Source organism: Zingiber officinale, chromosome 2A, assembly GCF_018446385.1.
Source record: "Zingiber officinale cultivar Zhangliang chromosome 2A, Zo_v1.1, whole genome shotgun sequence".
Lineage (NCBI taxonomy): Eukaryota > Viridiplantae > Streptophyta > Magnoliopsida > Zingiberales > Zingiberaceae > Zingiber > Zingiber officinale.
In genome coordinates, this window is record NC_055988.1 from 101,258,870 (window position 1) to 101,283,060 (window position 24,191).

At 37.5% G+C, this 24,191-nt stretch overlaps 1 protein-coding gene across 3 annotated transcripts; it reads left to right on the top strand.

Annotated features, from left to right (window-relative positions):
* Positions 1-379: 379 nt before the first annotated feature.
* LOC122041748 (protein SPIRRIG-like) lies at positions 380-24,063 on the top strand. 3 transcript variants are annotated; one of them, XM_042601533.1, is made up of 19 exons: positions 380-1,040; positions 2,563-2,632; positions 2,717-2,802; positions 7,492-7,624; positions 7,719-7,775; positions 8,540-8,716; positions 9,350-9,571; positions 9,652-9,717; positions 10,997-11,111; positions 11,253-12,409; positions 12,566-13,253; positions 13,339-13,441; positions 13,524-14,623; positions 14,698-16,342; positions 16,467-19,466; positions 20,425-20,733; positions 20,828-21,134; positions 21,257-21,403; positions 22,379-24,063. In XM_042601533.1, exons 1-19 carry the CDS (start codon positions 835-837, stop codon positions 23,549-23,551), a joined length of 10,761 nt encoding a protein of 3,586 aa, XP_042457467.1. In that variant the 5' UTR covers positions 380-834; the 3' UTR covers positions 23,552-24,063. The 3 variants fall into 3 exon arrangements, with proteins under 3 accessions (XP_042457467.1, XP_042457468.1, XP_042457470.1); XM_042601534.1 differs by having other exon boundaries at positions 9,350-9,541; XM_042601536.1 differs by lacking the exons at positions 380-1,040; positions 2,563-2,632; positions 7,492-7,624 and having other exon boundaries at positions 22,379-24,062.
* The last annotated feature ends 128 nt before the right edge of the window (positions 24,064-24,191 follow it).

Sequence of the window (24,191 nt, forward strand, 5' to 3'; positions counted from 1 at the left end):
CTAAGTTCTAACCTCCGGTCGCCACTCCAGAGGGATAATTCTGGATCCGCTCCAAGCGCCGTGGGAGAGTTTTTCAGTCAGCGTGGATCGCGAAGGCTTACGTGCCATGCGGCGGTAAGAATTGCAAGTGGCGCGGCGGGCCCACGCAGGAGGGGAGGCCTGCACGACCCCTGTGCTCGCCCCTGCCCGTGCGGCGACTTAGGTCCCGACTTAAGGCGCGGTGGTCAGCGTGGAGCGGGTGGAGTGGGTTGTTGGATCGTCGTTACTTGAGTCGTGGCGAGTGGCTAGTTGGAGTTTCCGCGTTGCCACATGGCGGCGTTTGCTTTCCTACGTGGCGCCGTGGTGTACGGCGATTATGGAGCGGCCCTCAAATTTGGAGAGGGGAGGGGAGAGAGGAGAGAGACGAGGCGGAATAGGGGGAGAGCGAAGTGAGAGAGGGAGAGACGACGAAGACGAAATCGGTCGATCCACCGATCGCGATTGGCGAGAGAGGACGAGGAAGCTCTCCCATTTTGGACATGGTGTTCCTGAATCCCTGCGTCCAAATGGCTTCGTTCCACCCAAAGAAGTCGGTCAAGCCAATCGGTGCCCGCCTAAAGATTGAGAGTTACTGACCTGATTCCGATCGATTCCTGGAAGGAGGAGGTGGATAGATCCTTCCGGGCCATCTGACGACTTGGTCGTTGTGTTCCGTCTGTTCTTCTTGCCCTCGCTGCGGTTGGATCCGTTGAAGGCGTGGCCGGAAGGGTACGTTGGGATCTAGGTGGGATTGGATCTAGGATCAGGTTTGGCGGAGGGAGCGCGGGTGGTCCGTGCGTCGGATGAGGACCGCCCATGTTCCAGTCGTCAAGAAAAACAATGAAATGGTCGTCTTTGCTTAAAGATCTCAGGGAGAAGGTCGGGCTTTCTGGGTCGCAGTCGCCGTCGGAGTTCACCTATCCATCCCCTTCTTTCTCCCCTTCTGTTGAATATGGTGGCGCTGGCACAACTGAATCGGCCCCAGCGTCTGTGTATGGATCGCCCGTATCGTCCCCTGCAAGGTATGAGACCAACTTTCGTCTCCGATTAACAAGTTGTCTCCTTTTTTGTAATTTTTATGTAATGCTATCGAATGGGGCATTTTTGTTGAAAAAACCTTTGCTGTCAAATATGCTACTTTTGTTTCTCAGTAATAGCTCGAATGTCTGGCATTAGGATCCGCGACATTAGGATTTGCCATGTATGATTGCTCAACTTTTTGGGAAATAATAGCTGATTAAAGGGTTGAATGAAACGTTTTCACAGACAGAGTCCTGAGAGAAGCATTGCCTCCTTGTAGTAATGCACAGAGATGCAGAGACAACCTAACTCTATAATTTTAGTAACAAATAGCTGGTTGATTGAGCATGCTTATTGCTTTCATTAGTGATGCAATCTGAAAATGAAAATTGTGATATTGCATAAATTATTATCTACAACCACTTAACTATATTTGTTTTGTCAAATTCACTTTTGCCACAAAAACAATGTGTTGGCATATAACAAGTTCAGATTGACTGATTGGAAAATTTTAGAAGCTCATCCATCCTCCTGCTAACATCTAGAACTGCTTTTTTTGTTTTTAATTTTTTTTATGGTAGCTATAATGCCAAAAACAAACCCAGAGAATAAACAATTAGAACCAAGAAGATCCATGATTTCCCTCTTCTCATATTTTGAAATGAAATTGACATTATGTCTGTTTTACATGAGAAAAGGCAAGAGTTGGTGGAGAAGCAATGAAATAAAAACCTTGATTTCCAGACTCCTCCCATACTATGGTTCTGTTCTAATTTTAAAACCCAAATATTTGAATGGAGGAAATTATATGCATAACCAAAACTCCTGGAAGATTTTCATCATCCACTTGCTTCCATTGCACTCTTAACCGAAATAAAGTTAACCTAGCAATGTTGAATTATTAACAGATATTCTTTGTCTGTGAAACTATGATCTCAGTAGAATCTGAATCTGTGTTCTGGATTGATGCTGAATATTTCTACTTTTGAACTTCAAATGCCTCCATGATACTTCATTTTATGCTATGTGGTAGTATAATTTTCCTACAAGCTTAAGGATGCTGATTCAGGATTGATACAGATTTTTTTTATTTTTTATTTTTTGCACTTCAAATGCCTCCATGAAAGTTCTTCATCTTATGCTATTTGGTAGCATAGTTCCCTTTCAAGCTCAGGGATGCTTTTAGTATTTCATAAAGAAAATGATGTATCAATAAATCTTATCTTATGTTCCGAGATAATCAGAACTGGATAATTTTACTTATTAAACACATTCATTAACCATTTTAGGTTAAACATATGCACACACATGTATAAAATTTTCAAAGGTGATAGTTTTCTTTTTTACCTCGTTGTTTGTTTTTGTGGGTTCTTCATTTCCTTTTGTGAAAACAACTTATATATGTCATTTGGTTGACCCTTGAAATTCTACTTTCATAAGGTTGCAGTTGGTGTTACTTTAAACAGTCAAAATGTGTTTATGTAGATTGCTTACATTTGCACCCTTGTTCTTCTATAACTACAGGGGAAAGATTGAACTTGAATTGGAATTCAAGAAGTTCTGGGAAGAATTCCGCAGTTCCAGCTCTGAAAAGGTTGGTAAAAGGACTTTCATGCTTCCTGCAGTCTCAAAGATTTTCGAAGGTATATTCTCTTATGTTGAGAGTTCGCTCATGCAGGAGAAAGAAACAGCACTGGATATGGCTGTAGATGCATTCTGTAGATTGGTTAAGCAGCAGACTGATGTAGCCCAGTTAATTACCAAGTAAGAGATTTCAAATATGCAGCTGTATAACATAAAAGTTTCACATTTCTCTATCACAGTTTTATTTTAAGTAGCTTCCATATATTTTTCTTAATTATTTATGTTATTCACCTGCTTGAAACTTGTTTGGATTTAACTTTGGTAAAGCTACTATGTGTTCCATGTATTTTGGCAAAAAAAATTGATTTCTAAGTTATTATTTGTTATACTTCACAAGTATCTTCCTTATTCACTTAGGCTTTGGACTATGTTAGTGTGTTTCATCGATACCTGAGGAGTGTAAAACCCTCAAGTCATCCGCGAATAGGCAATTCAAGGAATCACGTGCGCTATCATTTTTTCTGAAAAAATTTCTTCTTGGTTAACACCTTTTTCACTCTTGTAATAGTAGCAGTTGATATATGCTTCCAAATCATATCCAATGATTCTATAATCTTCTTTTTTGAATATATTTAAAAACCAGGAATCTCATTCCAGTCCACTCCACATCCACACTCATCCCAATTAGCAACACAAACAATACGTCTCATAATTCCTTTTTCATCATTTTTCCAAATGAACTTCCTTGTTTTACACCACTTTCATACTTTTTCACCTCTTGTTTGCAGTTTGCTCTATTCTAAAACCTTTTGGAATTTTGAGATATTTCCAATTTAATCTGTCATTGTGACACAAATCCAAAATAATTGATTTAAGTACATGATATTAGTTGAATCCATGCCTTAATGTAGTCATAATAGCTGCTAATATTTAGACTTTAGAGAGTTACTAATTGGTAATACACTACTATTGCACATGTGATGTTAAATACTTTCCAAAAGAAAGTTTGAGCTTGAGGCATCCCCTTATTCATGAAATTACATATTTGCTGGAACAACTCATTGCAAGATAATTGCAACCCTTTTCATCAAATGTCTTATACTGATTATGCACACTGCGGTTGTGAACATTAAACTTGGTTCTTGTCTGACTCATAGGAATTGAAGTACATTGGAAAACAGACCAGTGGTGCACTTTCTCATTGTACCATGATATATGCCTGATCAACTAACCATCCTCATCATCTTTAATATCAAGTTGTATTAATCCTAATTGTTTGACCACATGAATTTATCCCTCCATTAATATCTATACAAGATTATGTCATTATCAGGTTTTGCTGTCTCAACTGTATAAGGTAAGCTACATGAATCTATGCAATGTTACATCATTTATAATATTCGATCTCCTGACTCAGTTTCAGCTACTTTAACTAGAATTATTGTCGGTCTTCTATCCTTTACACTTTATATCATCTTGACTTATATTTCTCAATGCTATCGTTGCTAATCCTAATTGCTCTTGCATGGTAATATATTTGAATTCTTTAGTTATCATACTTATCCTTTGGTAATATTCCCTTCACTACTACATTAGCTATTTGTACCTATTATTTCCTAACTCAGTACACTTTGATCAATAAACTATGGAAGGATGTATCTCTTATAATTTTTTCATTTTAATTACATAAAGCTCTAAAAGCTCTACTCTGTCTCAAGTTCTCAACTACCCACTCTATCTCAATTTAAGATATTTGAAAATTTTGATAGAAATTGAGAAACTCAAAGTTTTGTTTATAAGAATATAACATGATCAATCATTGATGATACCTCTGGTATGACCTCTCATTTCTAATGAGTAGGCCATATCTACTTGACCTCATTTCAAATTAGCAAATTACTTATGTGTTTAAAGACCTCAGGCTAAAGGATCGACCTTCTGGACTAGGTTGGCACCTTTCTGGAGCTAAGTAGACGTCTTTGGCTAAGCTCCCTTAGCTCCACTCTAAGCTCCTTGAGCTCTCCCTTTTGAGCACTTTGAGCTTCTTGAGCTCTCTCCTCTGAGATATCTGAGCTCCCCAAGCAATCTGAGCTACTGCTCTGAGCACTCTGAACTCCTCCCTGAGCTCCCCATGATCCGTATGGGGCCCTCCACAATCCATGCCTTTGCAATTCATGGCCAGTAACCAATGGCTAACATTGAGGGAGGCAGTAGAAATTAAAGAGGTTGTCGGGTTATTTTCCCTATCACATCTATAAATATCAGGTATGTCTACCAAAGAGGACTAGATTGACTCTCTCTTATTTCCATGTTCTTTATTATTCAATACACTATTATTGACTAAGTATCAAAGGGGCTTTTCCATAGAACTCTAGCGCTCTTTGATGTTTGCTCCTTGTGCGTAGGATAAACCTCGCCGAGGAGACCAGATTACCCCTCTACCTCAACATCCAACACAACAGCAGATTTCAGCAACTTCAATTTAATTAGTTTATCTAATAGGAAAAAGTACATACAAGTAACAAAGATGAGAATCCTAAGATGGATGCTTGAGGTTATTGATAGAGAAAATAAATTTACTACTATTAGAACAATTAGGTGCAACTAGAACAAAAGATGAAATTATGGAGAATATGATAAAGATGATATGCACATGTTCAAAGACTACCAATATATTCTATAGCACAACAATTTGAATTTTTGAAGCCATTGGGTGTATAGGGAGCAAGAAATGAAATCTCATGTTGTTTTAGTTAGAATGGGTGAATCTTGTTGTCGTGTTGGGCAATTCAAATTGTTACTGCCTCGACGTGGGAATGTGTACCTCATGGTATCAAACGAGACTCTTCATGCATTGACTAATACCAACCTAGATAGAAAATCTTCCAAAACATGGAGAATTTAAGAAGAGTAAATTAGGTACAAGATTGCAAGGATAAGTGGAGAACAAATCTTAAAAAGACCCAACTAGGTGGAGAAGCTGCAAAAGTGGGAGACAATCAACATTCTAGTCCGTCTCAATCAGGAAAGGGGAGGGGTGCAAATTCATGTCATAAAAGAGAAGCGCAAAGAGAAGGAAAAGTTGAGGAATGATAAGCGGTGTCATAATTCACCATAATTACAAATGAGAAGGGAGGTTGTTCGTTTCCAAGGAGAATAGTGTTAGAGCTTGTGTTATGAGAGCAACCTCATAGCATGTATATCCTCGTATAGAGCAGAAAGGAGGTGTGGATCACAAATTCACATAAGTTGGGTTTTCAAATATTAATAACGTTTATATTAATAAGTTGTACCTTAATGTTTATAATTTAGAATATTAACAAGTTTTATAATTTTACTTTGATATTAATAGGGATGAAGGGATACTTTTTTTTTCATGGTGTTTATTTTGTAGGTCAATATAGTGTTTATTTTGTTATAAAGTGACGCAACGGAAACTATCACCTCCTTTGATTCACCCTCGAATGCCGGAAAACGATCTTCTACAACCTGTTGATTCAAAAGATAATACCAAGAAATAAGGGAAATACCTTGGAACAAGGAGATGATGACTCAAAATAGAATTAAACCAAAACTGCCTTACTTTAACCCAAGCATATGTTTAAATAGACTTAAACCCTAACCCAAAAATACCCCTAAACCCTAGACTCGAAAAATAATAAAAATTATAACAAACAAAAGATTAAAAAAAATATTTAGAGCCAAAACAAGCTTTTTCCCGTGGTTCATCCCGAGTCATAAATTATAGACTCTACTAGTTTGCTCTGTCGTTCTGCATCATACAATTAATTTGTTTTTCCTGTATTTTATCGTTAAATGTAAGTTAACTAGAGTTTTAGTTGAAATATTTGTAGATCAATTCCATTTGACTCTTATCCATAACATTCATTTTCATATTAGTTGATATTCTCTAATAAGATATTAATTGAGATACTATTATTAGTAAGGTAGATCAAAATGTTTAATTACTTTTTAACTTGTTTTCTCTCAATTTCAATTTAATTTACTCTTAATTGTTATGGTATATATTGAAAGTAAGCAAACTAAATGAAAGGATAGTAAAAGAGTAAAATCCATTTTGTATTTTTTTGGCACATTTTGATGTGTACCAATTGTTAATAAAATTTAATAAGGGCAGCCCGGTGCACGGAGCTCCCTCTAATGGGGGTCCCGGGGAAGGATCTATTGTACACTGCGTTACCCTACTTTGCAAGAGGTTGTTTCTGAGACTCGAACTTGTGACCTCTAGGTCACACGGCAACAACTTTACTTTGCGCCAAGGCTCCCCTTTTGTCAGTACAATTCAATACCTAAACAATAATGTTTTAAAGAAATCCGAAACTCTAACATGAAATAATACTTTTAGATTTTTATTGGGAGACCCAAAAAAAGTATTTAACATGATAAAAAGTAACTTAAAACTTTGAATATTTTTAGAATTATAGTATTGGGTTCAATGGTAGGATAAGAGACATGCACCCGACCTCAAAATAGTTGGGACTATGGCTAATAAGTTTGTTTGCAGAAGAAACTTTTCTCTCAATATTTTTAGACCCTATTTTCTTATAGCATTTTAAGATGCCACAAAAAGATAGCATCAATTTAAGAATTTGTTGAATTTAGGGACATATTGTCAATTGTTTTAGTGAATTTTCATTTCCTGACTTGTATCAAATTGTGATTATGTACTAGTTCATTTAATTTAGTGGTGTGCCTAGAAGTTGATATGTACAATGAGTTTTGACAGAATAGTCTCATATCCTTCCTAATGTGTGGTTGAAGTTATATTTTGATAACTTGTTGGTGAATAAAGCATTGCAACACAAACCAGAGTAGGTCCTTTGAAATAATCTCTCATTTCCGTTACAGGTTTGTAGAAGTACACATATTTTCTTTTGTTGTTGGGAGGGCCTTTGTAACGGATGTTGAGAAGCTAAGAATCTATAGCGAAGGAAATTCTTTGTTTGACACAAACATAATAAGTTTTTTTTCTGAAGTTAAGGTTTGTTGCTGCATCTTTTTCCTATTTATTGTGATTTCATTTTCTAATACCTAAAAGGTTTCTGTGCTTAAAGTAAATTTTCTTTTTCTACCAGGATGGGCTTACTCGTGGTTCTAATTTGTTATATGCTGTAGAAGTTCTTGTGACAGCGGTATGTCTATGTTCTTGCAATTAGTAAATTGTTTTGTAACTTTTGACTTTGTTTCTACTTTTATTGTTTAATGATCTCTTCTGTTGTTACCTTGTCAGAACATTTAATAATTGTCTGTCAAATGGGAATTGTTGTTGGACGTTCCAAGCACTAAAAAAAATAATCAATTTTGATCATATTGGTAGGAATACATTGCCAACCAAAACTAACCTAGAGAAAAATTGTATAAAGTAAACGGATATAACTAGACGAATAAAAGGCAACTGAGTCCCTATTATTAGGGATCAGCTCATAAAACAAACGAATACAACAGAATTTAGACAAAATTACAGACAGAAGACTCTAGAAATTCAATTGGCCTAACACCTCCAATAAATACTAAACATTTTCAAGATACCTTAAGTTGATTAAATGATGATTGTCTGATATTTTAATATTTTATGATGTGGATATTCAAGCATATCACCTATTCCTTTGTAATTTGATATGTACGGGAGTAATGAAAATGATTTCTATTGTTATGTAATTTTATATAGCTGTTTAATACTTTAATTTTTATAAGAAATTTTAAAAATCATTTTCCTTGTTCAGAACTATGCACTTTATCCTTTTTTTTTGGCTTCATAAAATATATCAGTACCCTGAAACTGTTGGAGCTAGATTGAATTGTCAGAATTTATTCTTAATATACTATCACTAGGTATGCACATAACACCTCTTTATCTGTATTTACTCATAAGATACAAAATTTGTTTTATTGATAGGCACTTGACAAGCAATCGCTGTTGGACTCTGGCATTTTATGTTGTCTTATTCACATTCTCAATGCACTTCTCAATCCTAGAACATCGAAAGGAGAAAATACTGATAGCTTGGAAGACCCGAAGAAAAGTGAAAAAAATGCAGATGATAGAGATGCTTTTCAAATTCGACAACTTGAGGTAATCTCAATCTTGTCAATATGCTAACATGTTCCTAATTTATTGTGTTGTATGACCTTTTCGTGGAAATAGATTCTTGCTGAGATATACAGAGCTATCTAGCGTAGGGGATCTGCTCCATTTTTTTTGTCAGTTTTCTCTTTATAGTTTTCTGATAATTTCTCCTACCTTTTGACGAATCTTTCGATAAACGATCCTGGTTTGTGCAACATATCATACGTGCAATTTCTTTTAGTCTTCTTTAGATCATGCTCAAACTGTACTTTCTGGCTATGTAAGAATATTTTAGTAACTCATCTTACTTTTCATTTTTCAGTAAAATATTTGTCAAATAGTAAGTTGCAACCCTGGAATACTGAACTTATCTTCAATTATTCAGTTAATTCCTGCAATTGTTGGATTGAAACTCTCTTATACTTATTCAGCTTATTCTTGCAATTGTTGGGTTGAAATTGTCATATAATTTTTCAGTTTATATTCTTGCAACTGTTGGAGCTAGACTATGGGCAAATTTTTATGAAACATTATTTTCTAGAGAGTCAAATTATGAGGACAGTTTAGTTCAGTGTGCATGCTCATTACCTATTTTTTAGTGTAATCTAATTGGCTTGTGATTAATTTATCCCCATTCAGATAGAGGGAAGTATTGTACACATTATGAAGGCATTAGCAAGCCATCCTTCAGCAGCACTGAGTTTGATTGAAGATGATTCGCTTCAGCTTCTCTTGCATATGGTTGCAAATGGTTCTTTGAATGTATTTGCCCAATTCAAGGAAGGACTTGTTCCTCTGCATACAATTCAACTTCATCGACATGCAATGCAGGTTTTGTTCTTTGCACATGCATTGTTTAAGGTCTAACATATTTAACTAAGCTCTGCAATTTGCATATCTATCTTTATGTTAATCTTTCATGTTGTTTCGCTCTTGTACAGATACTTGGTCTTCTTCTTGCCAATGACAATGGAAGCACTGCAAAATATATACGCAAGCATCACTTGGTAATGTAGTTTCTTTTTGAATTCTTGATGCAAGGGATTGCATTATCTCAGACTGGCTAAAGGCATATTCTCATATATCAAGTACAAATGAAATTTTATGTTTGATTCATGGTTACTTATTCAAATGCAGTGGGACAATAGGACAATTATTTCACTATCATTGTTTCCAGCAATACAACAGTCAGCCTTATTTCCTCTGTTATCAAATTTAAATTTTGATGGCGTTGATACAGCTGAATGAAAGAAACATAATGATCACATTACGTAAAGAGTTGAAAAGAGAGAGGATCATCAAGTGGTAAGGCACCTTTTCAGTTAACCCTGATTCCACTCTCATTGTTGACCTTCTAAACGACCATTGACTCCACCCTCATCTATTTCAAGCCTTGAAACAAGAACAGTTCTTCTTAGGCCCATGGATTGTCAGCTTCACTCTCATCATTACCTCCAATTCCGAATCTATATAAGGCAATATTTCATCTTCTACACCAGATTTCTCCTTCTCTGACCTGCCCACTTCTATTGAGTAACAGAAAATTCTTCTTTCATATATTGGGTTGGGTGCACTTTTTGGTGGGTTGGATTTAATCTTTGTTGTGTTGGTTTAGATTTAATTTTAACATGCCAGATTTGGTTTATAATGACTTTCTTTCTTTTTCTAGAATCATATAAATTATGTTCAAATCAAATCATATTGAATCAAATTGAATAGGTGTGATTCCTTTACATCAGACTTGCTTCAAATTGTACAAATTGGAATAGTGTGTCATATGGTTCTAACAATTATAAATGAGGGACTTTTGGAAATGTTGAATGACAGCTAGTTGTGGCTTCATTTAACACAATGCTGTAATGAACTACTAACTCATAAATCTTTGGCTGGTTGGAATATGTTGTTTAGTTTCAAGAAATAAGTGGATGAGAGTCAAATTAGGAACCCACAATTTATGGTGTTTGCATTTTAGTGAAAACAACCGCAAATAGTTGGGACTTGGGACCACTTGTTATTGGATTAAAATTGAGTAGTGATTAATGAGTTGGTATAGTAGTGACTTTTAGATTTTTGCACCATAGGAGAGTGTGGTGGGCATGAGGTGGAATTGGTTGTCATAGCTAATGTTGTATCTACTTGAGAAGAAGGGAAAGCAATCACTTCTTGCATCTACTTTCCTAGAGATTACCTTCTTTAAGTTTCATTATTCATTTTAGCACTCTTGAGAAAATTTTTGGTTGGATTTGATGTCTGATCTTATCAGGTGCTTTATGTGATTGTGTTTAGATAAAAGTCCTTCTCATGGCTGTAAAAGATTTCAATGCTGAAAATGGTGATGCTGCTTACACCATGGGGATAGTAGATTTGCTACTTGAATCTGTTGAATTATCATATAGACCTGGTAATTTTAATTCCAAACCATTTTATTTTCTTGATGTGTTTTCTCAGATTTAGCCGTTTACTCGTTGTTTTTCTGACTGTAATGGGTGCTTAGTAATTTTTAGACAGTTAATTTGCCTTTTGCTTTTATCTGTATCTGCAGAAGCTGGCTCCGTTAGGCTCAGGGAAGACATTCACAACGCACATGGTTATCAATTTCTTGTTCAGTTTGCTTTGACTCTTTCTAGCTTGAAGAAGGATCAGGTTGTTCGTCCAGTCAATTCAAACTTTCTACATCAAGCATCCTCCTCTCAATTGGATGGTTCTGATGCAGCTAATAGTTCATCACTTCTGGAAAGCCAAAGTGATACTTTACCATCCCAACTTTCTCCAGCATTGACAAGGCTTCTTGATGTTCTTGTAAATTTAGCACAAACAGGTCAAACAGAACCTACTTGCGCAAAATCTTCAAAACATTCTCAGAGTAGGAGTGCAAGCAATAGAAGCTATACATCTTTTGATAAGCAAAATGATGAGGAAAAAGGTAATGCTAAGGTTAAAGATCTTGAAGCAATTCAGATGCTTCAAGATATTTTTCTGAAGGCAGACAATGTTGAACTGCAGGCAGAGGTGTTAAATAGATTGTTTAAAATATTCTCATGTCATCTTGACAATTATATGCTCTGTCAACAACTGCGGACATTGCCTCTCTTCATTCTTAATATGGCAAGTTTCCCTGCATCATTGCAGGAGATTGTTCTTAAAATATTGGAATATGCGGTAACTGTTGTAAACTGCACTCCTGAACAAGAATTGCTTTCACTTTGCTGCTTATTGCAGCAGCCAATTTCATTTAGTTTGAAACATATTATACTAGCCTTCTTTGTTAAACTCCTGTCATTTGATCAGAAGTATAAGAAGGTTCTCAGGGAAGTCGGTGTTTTGGAGGTTCTTCTAGATGATCTAAAGCAAAATAGGTATTTTTCTGGTCGAGAGCAGCAAAACAGTATTTCTAGTGGCTTAAAGACCAAGTCAAATACTGCAAGCTTCAAGAGACACATTGACAACAATGATATTATTTTTACTTCACCAAAACCAGTAGGTTCTGCATCAGGAAAATATTCTGTTTTTGAAGATGAAGGTTCAATATCTGTAGCATGGGATTGCCTTTTTTCTTTGTTGAGGAGAGCTGAATCCAACCAACAAGCCTTCCGAGCTTCCGATGGGGTCAACATCATTCTACCATTCCTGATATCTGATCATCATCGAGCTGGTGTTCTTCGTCTTTTATCTTGTTTGATCATTGAAGATGCTCTTCAGGTATATTTTAGTATCTGGTTCTCCTTAGAAGGATGAATGTCTCCACTTGGGACTTAGTTAATGCTATTCCTCAATTTTTTTATCTTTATAGAGATTTGGAATATTAACCAAATTGATTCTTTCATCTCATTAGTTGAATTTTATTTATCTTACTAGGATCATCCAGAAGAGCTAGGTGCACTCATTGAGATTCTCAAGAGTGATATGGTAACAAGCAGTTCTGGATCTCAATACAAACTTCAAAATGACGCAAAATGTGACATATTAGGTGCACTTTGGCGTATCCTTGGGGCAAATAATGCAGCACAGCGAGTATTTGGAGATGCCACTGGATTTTCATTATTATTGACCACATTACATGGCTTTCAGAGTAGTGAGCTTCAAGATGTTCAATCTTCTCTGAGTGTTTTTAGTTTTTTGATGCGAGCCATCACTGCTGGTGTATCAAATAACCCTGTAAATAGATTGAGACTCCATGCCATTATGTTGTCCCAGACCATTTATGACCTACTATGTGAATCTGGTTTACTCTGTGTGGAATGTGAGAATCAAGTTATCCAGTTGATGTTTGAGCTTGCACTTGAGACTATTCTCCCACCATCTTCTGTGCTTGGGGAAAATTATTTTTCCTTCAACGCATTAGAGGATGATACAAATTCATTTCTGACCACCTCTCTTGGTATATCTAGGATTGAGGGAGAGCGGATATACAATGCTAGTGCAGTAGCTATTCTGGTACGCTCTTTGTTACTCTTTACTCCAAAAGTGCAGTTGGATATTCTGAGGTTTATCGATAAGCTTGCTCGTGCTGGTCCATTCAATCAGGAAAATTTGACTTCAGTTGGTAAGTAAAAAAGTGCTGTAATATTTCTCTTGTTTTATTACGATGATGCATGAATTAATATTACCATTGGTGGAGAATTATTTAGGATGCATTGCCATCTTGCTGGAAACAATTTGCCCATTCCTTGAGGGCTCTTCTCCTTTGCTTACCCATGCTTTGCGGATCGTGGAAGTCCTGGGAGCATTTAGGTTTGTGCACTGAAGAGTTTACTTGTCTTTTTACTCATTCTTGACTAGCTTACTCTATTAATATATTATGTTTTCACAATAGACTGTCTTCTTCTGAACTTCGAATTCTTGTGAGATATATTCTTCTATTAAAGACGAAAAGTTCTGCTAATCTTCTTGTTGATATGATGGAGAAATTACTTCAAATGGAAGACAGTAGGTCTGAGGGTGTTTCTTTAGCACCTTTTGTGGAGATGGACATGAGCAAAGTAGGTCATGCATCCATCCAGGTGTCTTTAGGAGAAAGAACATGGCCACCGGCTGCGGGGTATACTTTTGTCTGTTGGTTTCAGTACCGAAAATTGTTTAAAAATCTCTCAAAAGAATCAGAGCAAGGATCCAAAACTGGATCTAGCAAAAAAAATGCCTCTGCTGGACAGGTGTTACGCATATTTTCTGTTGGAGCAGTGAATGATGGGAACACATTATATGCAGAGCTCTACCTTCATGATAATGGTGTTTTAACTCTAGCTACAAGCAGCTCTTGCTCTCTGTCTTTTCCTGGCATAGAACTGGAAGAAGGAAAGTGGTATCACCTTGCAATTGTTCACAGCAAACCTAATGCATTAGCTGGACTCTTTCAAGCTAGCATGGCATATGTCTACATTAACGGAAAGCTGATGCATACAGGAAAGCTTGGCTACTCACTTTCTCCTGTTGGTAAATCTTTGCAAGTTACTCTTGGCACACCAGCAGCTCATGCAAAAATCAGTGATTTTTCATGGAGGCTTCGTTGTTGTTATCTTTTTGAGGAAGTGCTTACTTCAGGCAGTATTTTTTTCATGTATATTCTTGGTCGAGGGTACAGGGGATTGTTCCAGGATACAGATCTACTAAGATTTGCCCCAAACCAGGCCTGTGGTGGGGGCAGCATGGCCATCTTATATTCTTTGGAGTCTGAGTTGCCTGTTACTTCCAATTCACAGCGACTTGATAACTCTGTAAAACAGGGGACATATAATTCTGATCGCAGTGGGATTGTTTGGGATTTGGAAAGACTGACAAATTTTTCTCTACAGCTGTCTGGAAAGAAGCTCATCTTTGCTTTTGATGGAACATCCTCAGAAACATATCGAGCTTCTGGAACATTGTCCTTGGTCAATCTTGTTGACCCAACATCTGCTGCTGCTTCCCCTATTGGTGGTACGTCACCTATGAATGATACCTTTTCTTTTAATGCAATCTCACTTAATATTCTTATTAAAGTTGTTTGACAGGTATACCACGCTATGGTCGTCTTTCCGGAGATGTCTATATCTGCAACCATTTCGTGATTGGAGATAGTGTACGTGTTGTTGGGGGAATCCCTGTGGTGCTCGCTCTTATTGAAGCTGCAGAAACTAAGGATATGCTACACATGGTGTTAGAGTTACTTGCATGTTCACTGCATCAAAGTCCGCAGAATGTCAAGGATATGCAAGCTTTAAGAGGATATCATTTGCTGGCACTTTTTCTGCAACACAAAATGTTATTGTTTGATATGCATTCTCTTGACATATTCTTCCATATTGCTGCATGTGAAGCCTCCTTTGCTGAACCACAAAAGCTTCGAGCAAGCAGGACTATTTACCATGCTGGAACCTTACCAGAAACTAGTATTGATGATCTTTCTTTGCCTAAATTTTCTGATGATTTTTCTTCAGTTGGATCACATGGAGAAATGGATGATATCTCTGTACAAAAAGATTCATTTAGTCTTTTTTCTGAACTTGAAAATACTGAGTTGTCTGAGGCAAACTCAAACTGTATTGTTCTTTCAAATGCTGACATGGTTGAGCATGTACTTTTAGACTGGACATTGTGGGTGGAAGCTCCTGTTCCAATTCAAATTGCACTTCTTGGATTTCTAGAACGCATGGTATCAATGCACTGGTATAGAAACCATAACCTGACAATCTTACGCCGGATTAACCTGGTTCGGCATTTGTTAGTTACCCTGCAACGAGGAGATGTGGAGGTGATTGTTTTAGAAAAGCTGGTAGTATTGCTTGGTGTTATTTTGGAGGATGGATTTTTAGCATCTGAGTTAGAACTAGTCATCAGATTTGTTATTATGACCTTTGATCCACCTGAACTGACTCCAAGGAGTCATATTATTCGGGAACCTATGGGAAAGCATGTTATTGTGAGAAATATGTTACTGGAGATGCTTATTGATTTACAAGTTACTATTGGTTCTGAAGAGTTGCTTGAACATTGGCACAAGATTGTCTCATCTAAGTTGATTGCATTTTTTCTTGATGAAGCTGTACATCCAACTAGCATGAGATGGATCATGACCCTTCTTGGAGTTTGTCTCTCTTCTCCTACATTTGCTCTCAAATTTCGAATAAGTGGAGGTTACCAAGGATTGTCACGGGTTCTTCCAAGCTTTCATGACTCCCCTGAAATATACTATATCCTCTTCTGTTTAATATTTGGTAAGGATGTCTATCCAAGAGTGCCTGAAGTCCGTATGCTTGACTTCTTTGCACTTTTGCCAAATGATGGAAACTTTGGCGAGTTGAAATTTGTGGAGCTCTTAGAAACAGTGGTTTCTATGGCAAAAGCTACATTTGATCAATTGAGTATGCAGTCAATGCTCGCACATCAAGAGGGTAAACTATCACTTCTTAGTCGTAGCTTAGTTGCAGAGCTTGTAGATGCAACAACAGACACATCAGGTGACCTACAAGGTGAAGCTCTATTGCACAAAACTTATGCAGCACGGTTAATGGGTGGGGAAGCTGGGGCACCTATTGCTGCTACTTCAATTTTGCGTTTTATGGTTGATTTGGCAAAGACATGTCCACCATTCTCTTCTGTGTGCCGGCGTGCGGAGTTTCTCGAAAGCTGTGTTGACCTATACTTTTCTTGTGTAAGGTCTGTTGCATGATGTTCTAATACTTGAAGTACATTTCATTTTTGGTTTTAATTCCATTTCAAATGATTAAGACTTATTCATCTATCATTTTTCTTGGATTATCCTTGCTATATTCTTATACAGGGCTGATTGTGCATTAAAAATGGCCAAGGATCTTGCAGCTGTGGCAGCAGAGGTGAAGAATGATGTTGATGATGATGAGGGCTCGGAGAACTCATTCTTGAGCTTGCCTCTGGAGAATGCTCAATCTGTGAAAACTTCCATGAGTGCTGGAAGCTATCTTCAAGAGCACAAAAGTACTAGCTCAGGGTATGTAGGTGGGTCTCCTAATCATCCTTTTGCTGATGTTGATCTTAAAAAATCTTTTAGCGAAGAAGGTGGCCAAGCTGTTCAAAGTCCTGATGCACAGATTTTTAGTCAGATGCCTGTTGCTTATACTGCTACTGAGCTAAAGCTTCTTGATTCCAATGGGAGTGAAGTTCCCAATCAAGAAACTGATTCACTTAGTACCTCCTCCATCAATATGCCTAGTTCTCCAGCTCTTTCAGACAATTCAAACACAAAATCTGGAGCAACATCCACTGCATCTCCTGTTCTTGCTTTGACATCCTGGCTTGGCAGCACAAGTACCAGTGATTCAAAAGTGAAATTAACTGCTACTCCATCCATGAGATCATCTTTTTCATTAAACGATGAGTCATCTCCTGATTTACATGAATCATCTGCTACAAGCATGTTCTTTCCTATAAATTCAAAGCTATTACTTGAAATCGATGATTCGGGTTATGGTGGTGGTCCTTGTTCTGCAGGGGCCACTGCTGTCTTAGATTTCATTGCGGAGATTCTTGCTGATATTGTCTCAGAACAACTGAAAGCAACCCAACTTGTGGAAAATATTTTAGAGTCTGTTCCACTTTATGTGGACATCAAGTCTACTTTAGTTTTCCAAGGATTGTGTTTAAGTAGATTGATGAATTTCCTTGAAAGGCGTCTCTTGCGTGATGATGAAGATGAACAGAAGCTTGATAAGAATCGTTGGACAGTAAACCTTGATTCGCTTTGCTGGATGATTGTAGATCAGGTGTATATGGGATCTTTTCCAGAGCCAATTAGCGTGTTTAGAATTTTGGAATTTCTATTGTCGATGCTACAACTTGCTAATAAAGATGGACGTGTGGAAGAGGCTGCCCCTGGAAAAGGAATTTTATCTATTGCTAGGGGAACTAAGCAACTTGAGGCATATGTTCATGCCATTCTTAAAAACACAAATCGTATAATAATGTATTGCTTTTTGCCTACATTTTTAAATTCCATTGGTGAAGGTAATCTATTTTCAGTTTTGAATTGTCATTCTGAGGGGTCCAAGGGGTTATCCTTCGACGGAATACAAGATGAGTCTACTGTTGACATATGCACAATTTTGCAGCTGTTAAGTGCTAACAAGCGGCTGATACTCTGCCCAAGCAATCTTGATACTGATCTAATTTCTTGCCTGTGTGTAAATTTGATTGCGCTTCTTAATGACAAAAGATCAACAGTTAGAAACCAGGCAGTTGACATTATCAAATACTTACTATTGCATCGTCGTCCTGCAGTTGAAGAATTTCTTGTGTCAAAGCCAAACCAAGGGCTTACTTTGGATGTTTTGCATGATGGTTTTGACAAATTATTGACAGGAAACTCCTCTACATTTTTTGACTGGTTTCAGAATTCTCATAGAGCCGTCAATAAAGTCTTGGAGCAGTGTTCATCTATCATGTGGATGCAATATGTTGCTGGGTCAGCAAAGTTTCCTGGAGTGAGAATTAAAGGGATGGAAGTACGCCGAAAGAGGGATATGAGTAGAAAAGCACGGGACTCATCAAAGATAAATATAAAACATTGGGAACAAATATACGAGCGAAGGAATGTTCTTGAATCTGGTCGAGATTTAATGTCTACAGAACTAAGAGCTATTCGCCAGGATAAATATGGTTGGGTTCTACATGCTGAAAGTGAGTGGCAAACCCATCTTCAGCAACTTGTTCATGAAAGAGGGATTTTTCCTGTAAGGCATGCGTCTGCGCAGCCTGAATGGCAGCTATGTCCTATTGAAGGTCCATATAGGATGCGAAAGAAACTTGAACGTTCTAGACTAAAAATTGATACAATTCAAAACATCCTTGCCTGGAGTTTTGAGCTAGAAAAGACAGATCCTGGAAATGAAAAGCATGAAATTGCTGCTGATACATCTGGATCTGAGTCAGACTCATACTTTAATTTATTATCAAATGGAAATCAGGGGAAAAACTATGATGGTGCTGACCATGAAGACATTTTAGTAGAAAATGATGGTTCCAAAATTGAAAGCTTGACATCTGTGCAGATTGGGTGGAATGATGACTTCTCCAATATGCACCAACCAAGTGTTCAATCTGCCACAGAAGTTGGTGGCAAGTCGAGTTCGTTCTCTGTGCCTATGACATATGGCAAAAGATCTGAACTAGGATCCCCCAGGCAAATATTTTCATTTAAGGTTGATGAGGTGAGAATTTCAGAGGATAAACAAGAGAAGGAACAGCTTGATAATGGTGAATATCTCGTCAGGCCTTTCCTTGAACCTTCAGAAAAGCTACGATTCAGTTATAACTGTGAACGGGTTGTTGGACTTGACAAGCATGATGGTATATTTCTTATAGGAGACTTTTGCTTATACATCATTGAGAACTTCTATATCGATGATTCTGGATGCATTTGTGAAAAAGCAAGTGAGGACGATCTTTCAGTGATTGATCAAGCATTGGGTGTGAAGAAGGACACTTCAATTATCAGTGAGTTCCAAGAAAAATCTCCTTCAACATGGGACATGCCAGCAAAGACAATGGCTGGTGGAAGAGCGTGGGCATACAATGGAGGTGCTTGGGGAAAGGAAAAGGTTTGTAGTACTAGAAACTTGTCACACCCATGGCACATGTGGAAGCTTGATAGCATTTGTGAACTTCTGAAACGAGATTACCAGCTTCGTCCTGTTGCTATTGAGGTATTTAGCATGGATGGCTGTAACGATCTTCTGGTTTTCCATAAGAAGGAGAGAGAGGAAGTCTTCAAAAACTTGGTCGCAATGAACCTTCCACGGAATAGCATGTATGCTTCTTTCCATTTGGTCTACTATCTTACAAGTGTTTGGTAGCATATGCATCATTTATTAAAATTTTGCTATATCCTTTTTACTAGTATTCTTGTTATTATAGATCTTACTTTAGACTGTAATTATTGACTAAGAGTAGCATTCTAATATTATGGTGAAAATATGTTAGCTCATGTTGCAAGATAGTAGCTTCCATCTTTTATCCAGAATTGGTTTCAAAATTATAGGAAAAAAAGGGTTATCTGCATCTTTTGTTTTGGACAGGTTAATATTTTTGGTTAAAAAAAAATTATGAGCTTTCCCATTCTATGTAATTTTCTGAGTTATGCTATAATATCTTTCTCCTTTATTCTTATAGGTGCTTTTGATGTCCTTGTGAATATCTGTTTGTTCTTTTCTTTCACATTGTTAACATCAGATCTAGAACTTTTTGGAAGAGGTGATTCACAGATTTCATGTTAGAATTTACTTTTGATTGTTTGAGCGGAACATTAAGGTTGGTTCTTCTAGGAATTGACATAGATGTTATAACAAGGTACAGCACAATTCTTGATGTATGAAAAAAAGAGAAATTTTCTCTTTCCTTTCTCTGGGCAGCAAGGTGTTTGTGGGAAAATTTCCTGCAATTTTGTTCATTCTAAATGGATATTCAACTTGTTAATTTCTTTTGTGGTTGTGAAGATGTTATGTTTTATTTCTCTGTTCTTATCTGCCATTACTTCAACACCTAAAGTCTTTTCTAGTGGTCTAAATTTCCATTAATTGCCGTTATTCTTTTCTTCCTAATGTGGTTGTGTCATTTTTCTCATGCTTCCATTTGAGCATAATTCAAATGGAGTTGAAAATAATGGTGAATTTTTCTCTTCAACCTGTCATAAGGTTATCTTCTGTATCTCAATTTATAGTTCCTTGGCATCGAAAGGAGTAAAATGCTCATACATTAAATGCTAACAGGTTGGACTCAACAATATCTGGGTCATCAAAAAAAGAAGGCAATGAGGGAAGTCGCCTTTTTAAGATCATGGCAAAGTCCTTCTCAAAACGATGGCAAACTGGAGAAATCAGCAATTTTCAGTACCTCATGCACCTTAACACTCTTGCAGGACGTGGGTACAGTGACCTTACTCAATATCCAGTATTTCCATGGATTCTTGCAGATTATGTAAGTGAAAATCTGGATTTGAAGAATCCTCAGACATTCCGAAAACTTGATAAACCAATGGGATGCCAAACAGCAGAAGGAGAGGAAGAGTTCAAGAAACGGTTAGCCTGCTTTACTTTCATAAATTTGGTTTCCCTCTCTAGAAATATCTGAATATTCTCATTTTCTGTCTTATTTTTCTTCTGTATGTTTCAGTTATGAAACCTGGGATGATCCTGATGTTCCCAAATTTCACTATGGTTCCCATTATTCCAGTGCCGGAATTGTACTTTTCTATCTTGTTAGGCTGCCACCATTCAGCGCAGAAAATCAGAAGCTACAAGGAGGACAGTTTGATCATGCAGACCGTTTGTTCAATAGTGTGAGGGATACATGGTCTAGTGCAGCTGGGAAAAGCAACACATCAGATGTGAAGGAACTAATTCCAGAATTCTTTTATATGCCTGAGTTTCTTGAGAACCATTTCAACCTGGACTTAGGAGAGAAACAGTCAGGTGAAAAGGTATTATGATTGGTCAAGTACCATCCAGTTATCTTTTCCATTGCAGTACATCTATCTGCACATACTGTCATTTTCATTCTTGCACCCGCGCTTTGTGAAAGCTGACATGAGGCTCTTGTTAGGTGTGCAATGTTGTTCTACCCCCTTGGGCCAAAGGTAGCCCTAGAGAATTCATAAGGAGGCACCGAGAAGCTTTGGAATCAGATTATGTTTCTGAAAATCTGCACCACTGGATAGACCTTATATTTGGATATAAGCAGAGAGGGAAGGTGGGTATCTGTTCTGAAATCATAGGTCCTGTTTTATTGTCAATGCTGTCACCATCATCTGTTCTAAGCCTTGATGCTAACATATTTATATAGCATGATGCAAAAAACCACTGGATAGACTTAATGGCTGAACAAGATCTCCATTTGCTCATTGCAACTGGTTAGAGGACATACAATAACATCATCTGGAAGAACTCGCTTTGCCCTCCTAGCCATTCTGACTATAAAGAAATTTTTTTACTCAATCCAAAATAGGCTTTATAGCTGAGTTTAATGACTGTTGTCTCATTCTCACCTATTCTGTCATCTAATGCTCTATTTTCTGGGATTTTTTTTTCATTGATTTGATATTCACTGAACTTTTTAATTGCATGTCTAATGAGATTCATCCCATTTTAGATTCTTTGATCCACAAGTTTTGTGTTGACAAAAGCACTTATAACCTGAATTTACTTTTGAAGACAAAAGATACATGTTATCTGATTGTTGGACCTTTTTTATTTGTCATACATATTGCTGGCATCTCTCATGCTTTCTAATTTGATTTGATATGATTTAACTTTGAGAGACTATAATAACTTTGGATAAAGACCAATTCTCATTGATATTTCTGTCGTATATAAATCATGGTGGTTTCAGTTTCTTCAGAATTTGCTAGTTATTAACTAGGCTTTAGATTACCATGTGTCGCAAGGTCTTATTCATTAGAATTTATTCAAAACAACTGACGTTTCTTCCATTAACATCATGGACCTCAATATATAGATGGATAATTATCAGAGATATTTGTCGTCTCCGTGAAAGAATATGGATAAATTTGTGATAGGTTTTTCTTTCTTTTATTTACAACATGGAAATGTCCTCTTAAATATTCATGAATGCAACTAAGATACTATAGAAACGAACTATTTATTTTGTCTAAACTTTCTTATTTGATGAGTTCTTAGGGTGCTTAATGATGTCAAACCCTTACAGGCTGCCGAAGAAGCTACTAATGTTTTCTATCACTACACGTACGAAGGAAATGTGGATATAGATTCAATTACAGATCCTACTATGAAGGCCTCAATCTTAGCCCAGATAAATCATTTTGGTCAGACACCTAAACAGTTATTCCAGAAGCCTCATCCTAAGAGGCGAACTGACAGGAAAATTCCCCCTCATCCTCTTCGGTACAGTTCGAATCTTGTTCCCCAGAAAATTCGACGATCTTCTTCTTTTATATCTCAGATTGTGACATTCAATGAAAAGGTTCTTGTTGCTAAGGCAAATAGCGTAATTAGACCAGTAACTTATAACAAATATATATCATGGGGCTTTCCCGATAGAAGCTTGAGGATACTTAGCTACGATCAGGATAAACTTCTCTCCACTCATGAAAATCTTCATTGCGGAAGCCAGATTCAATGTGCTGGTGTCAGTCATGACGGTCAGTTTCTAGTGACTGGAGCAGATGATGGTGTTGTCGCAGTTTGGAGATTCGACAAGGATAACCGATTGAGTAATGGGAGGGCCCTTTGCGCTCATACTGGAAAGATAACATGCATCTATGTCAGCCAGTCCTACTCTCTTATCGTGACTGGTTCTGACGATTGTAGTGTAATTTTGTGGGATCTGACTAACCTAGCTTTTGTGAAGCAGCTTCCACTGTTCCCTGCACCGATATCAGCTGTCCATGTGAATGAGCTCACTGGAGTAGTGCTGACTGCTGCTGGCATTCTACTTGCAATTTGGAGTGTGAATGGAGATTGCCTCGCAGTCATCAACACCTCGCAGCTCCCTTCCGATTTTATTTTGTCAGTTACAAGCGTTACACATTCTGATTGGCAAGATACAAATTGGTTTGCGACTGGCCATCAGAGCGGAGCGGTGAAGGTTTGGAACATGCTGCATTACTCGACAGACGAAGCGAACACCAGGAGTAGGCCACCAAAAACCACCACTGCTGCAGGAGGATTGGCTTTATGTGGGAAGCTTCCTGAATACAATTTGATTTTGCACAAAGTGCTCAAGTCCCATAAGCATCCGGTGACAGCACTTCATGTTACGAGTGATCTAAAACAAATGCTGAGCGGGGATTCAAGTGGACACTTGCTATCGTGGACTGTTCCCGACGATAGTTTGAAAGCTTCCGGAGGCCTAGGATGATTATAGTTGAGTCAATCTGCTAAGGCTTTAAGAAAGCTCGGGTCTGTGAATCTGTGACCTAATTTTGATCACTGGCTGACCACTGTTTCGGTAGGGCAACTGTCTGTTTGCCTACATGAGCCTTTTGGACCATCACAGAACAGCATGCCAATATTTTGAACGGAGTTTATGGGCTATGACGATAACTGGCAATAAGGCAACCGAGCTTACAAATAGCAGTGGCTTAGCCAACATTTTTTTCCCTTTTTTTTGGTGGCACCGCAAGCAGGGATGCTGCATTCTGATCCCCATGCACTGTATGCTGTTGTTTTTATACCTGTTGTGGTGTAAATAGGCGATAACAGGTCATTCCACATTACGTTGTATAGGACATGCAATATGCATAGAATACTTTTGGAGGGGGGAGTGGGGGTGTGTAATAGGTTTTTGGGGGTGTCTGTAAGTGAGGAAGGGGCTTCATATACGTTAATTAATGACATTGTTTTTGTTGTTTATTATTCCAGAGGGTGTAATTTTCCACCCATTATCCACCTCAATGTTTGCTGTGGATGATTCTTTGATGTAGCCGTAATTTTCTACCCATTTCTTCTGTGTGGTATTTTAAAATAATTATTGTAAAAAAAAAAAATGAAATGGAGCG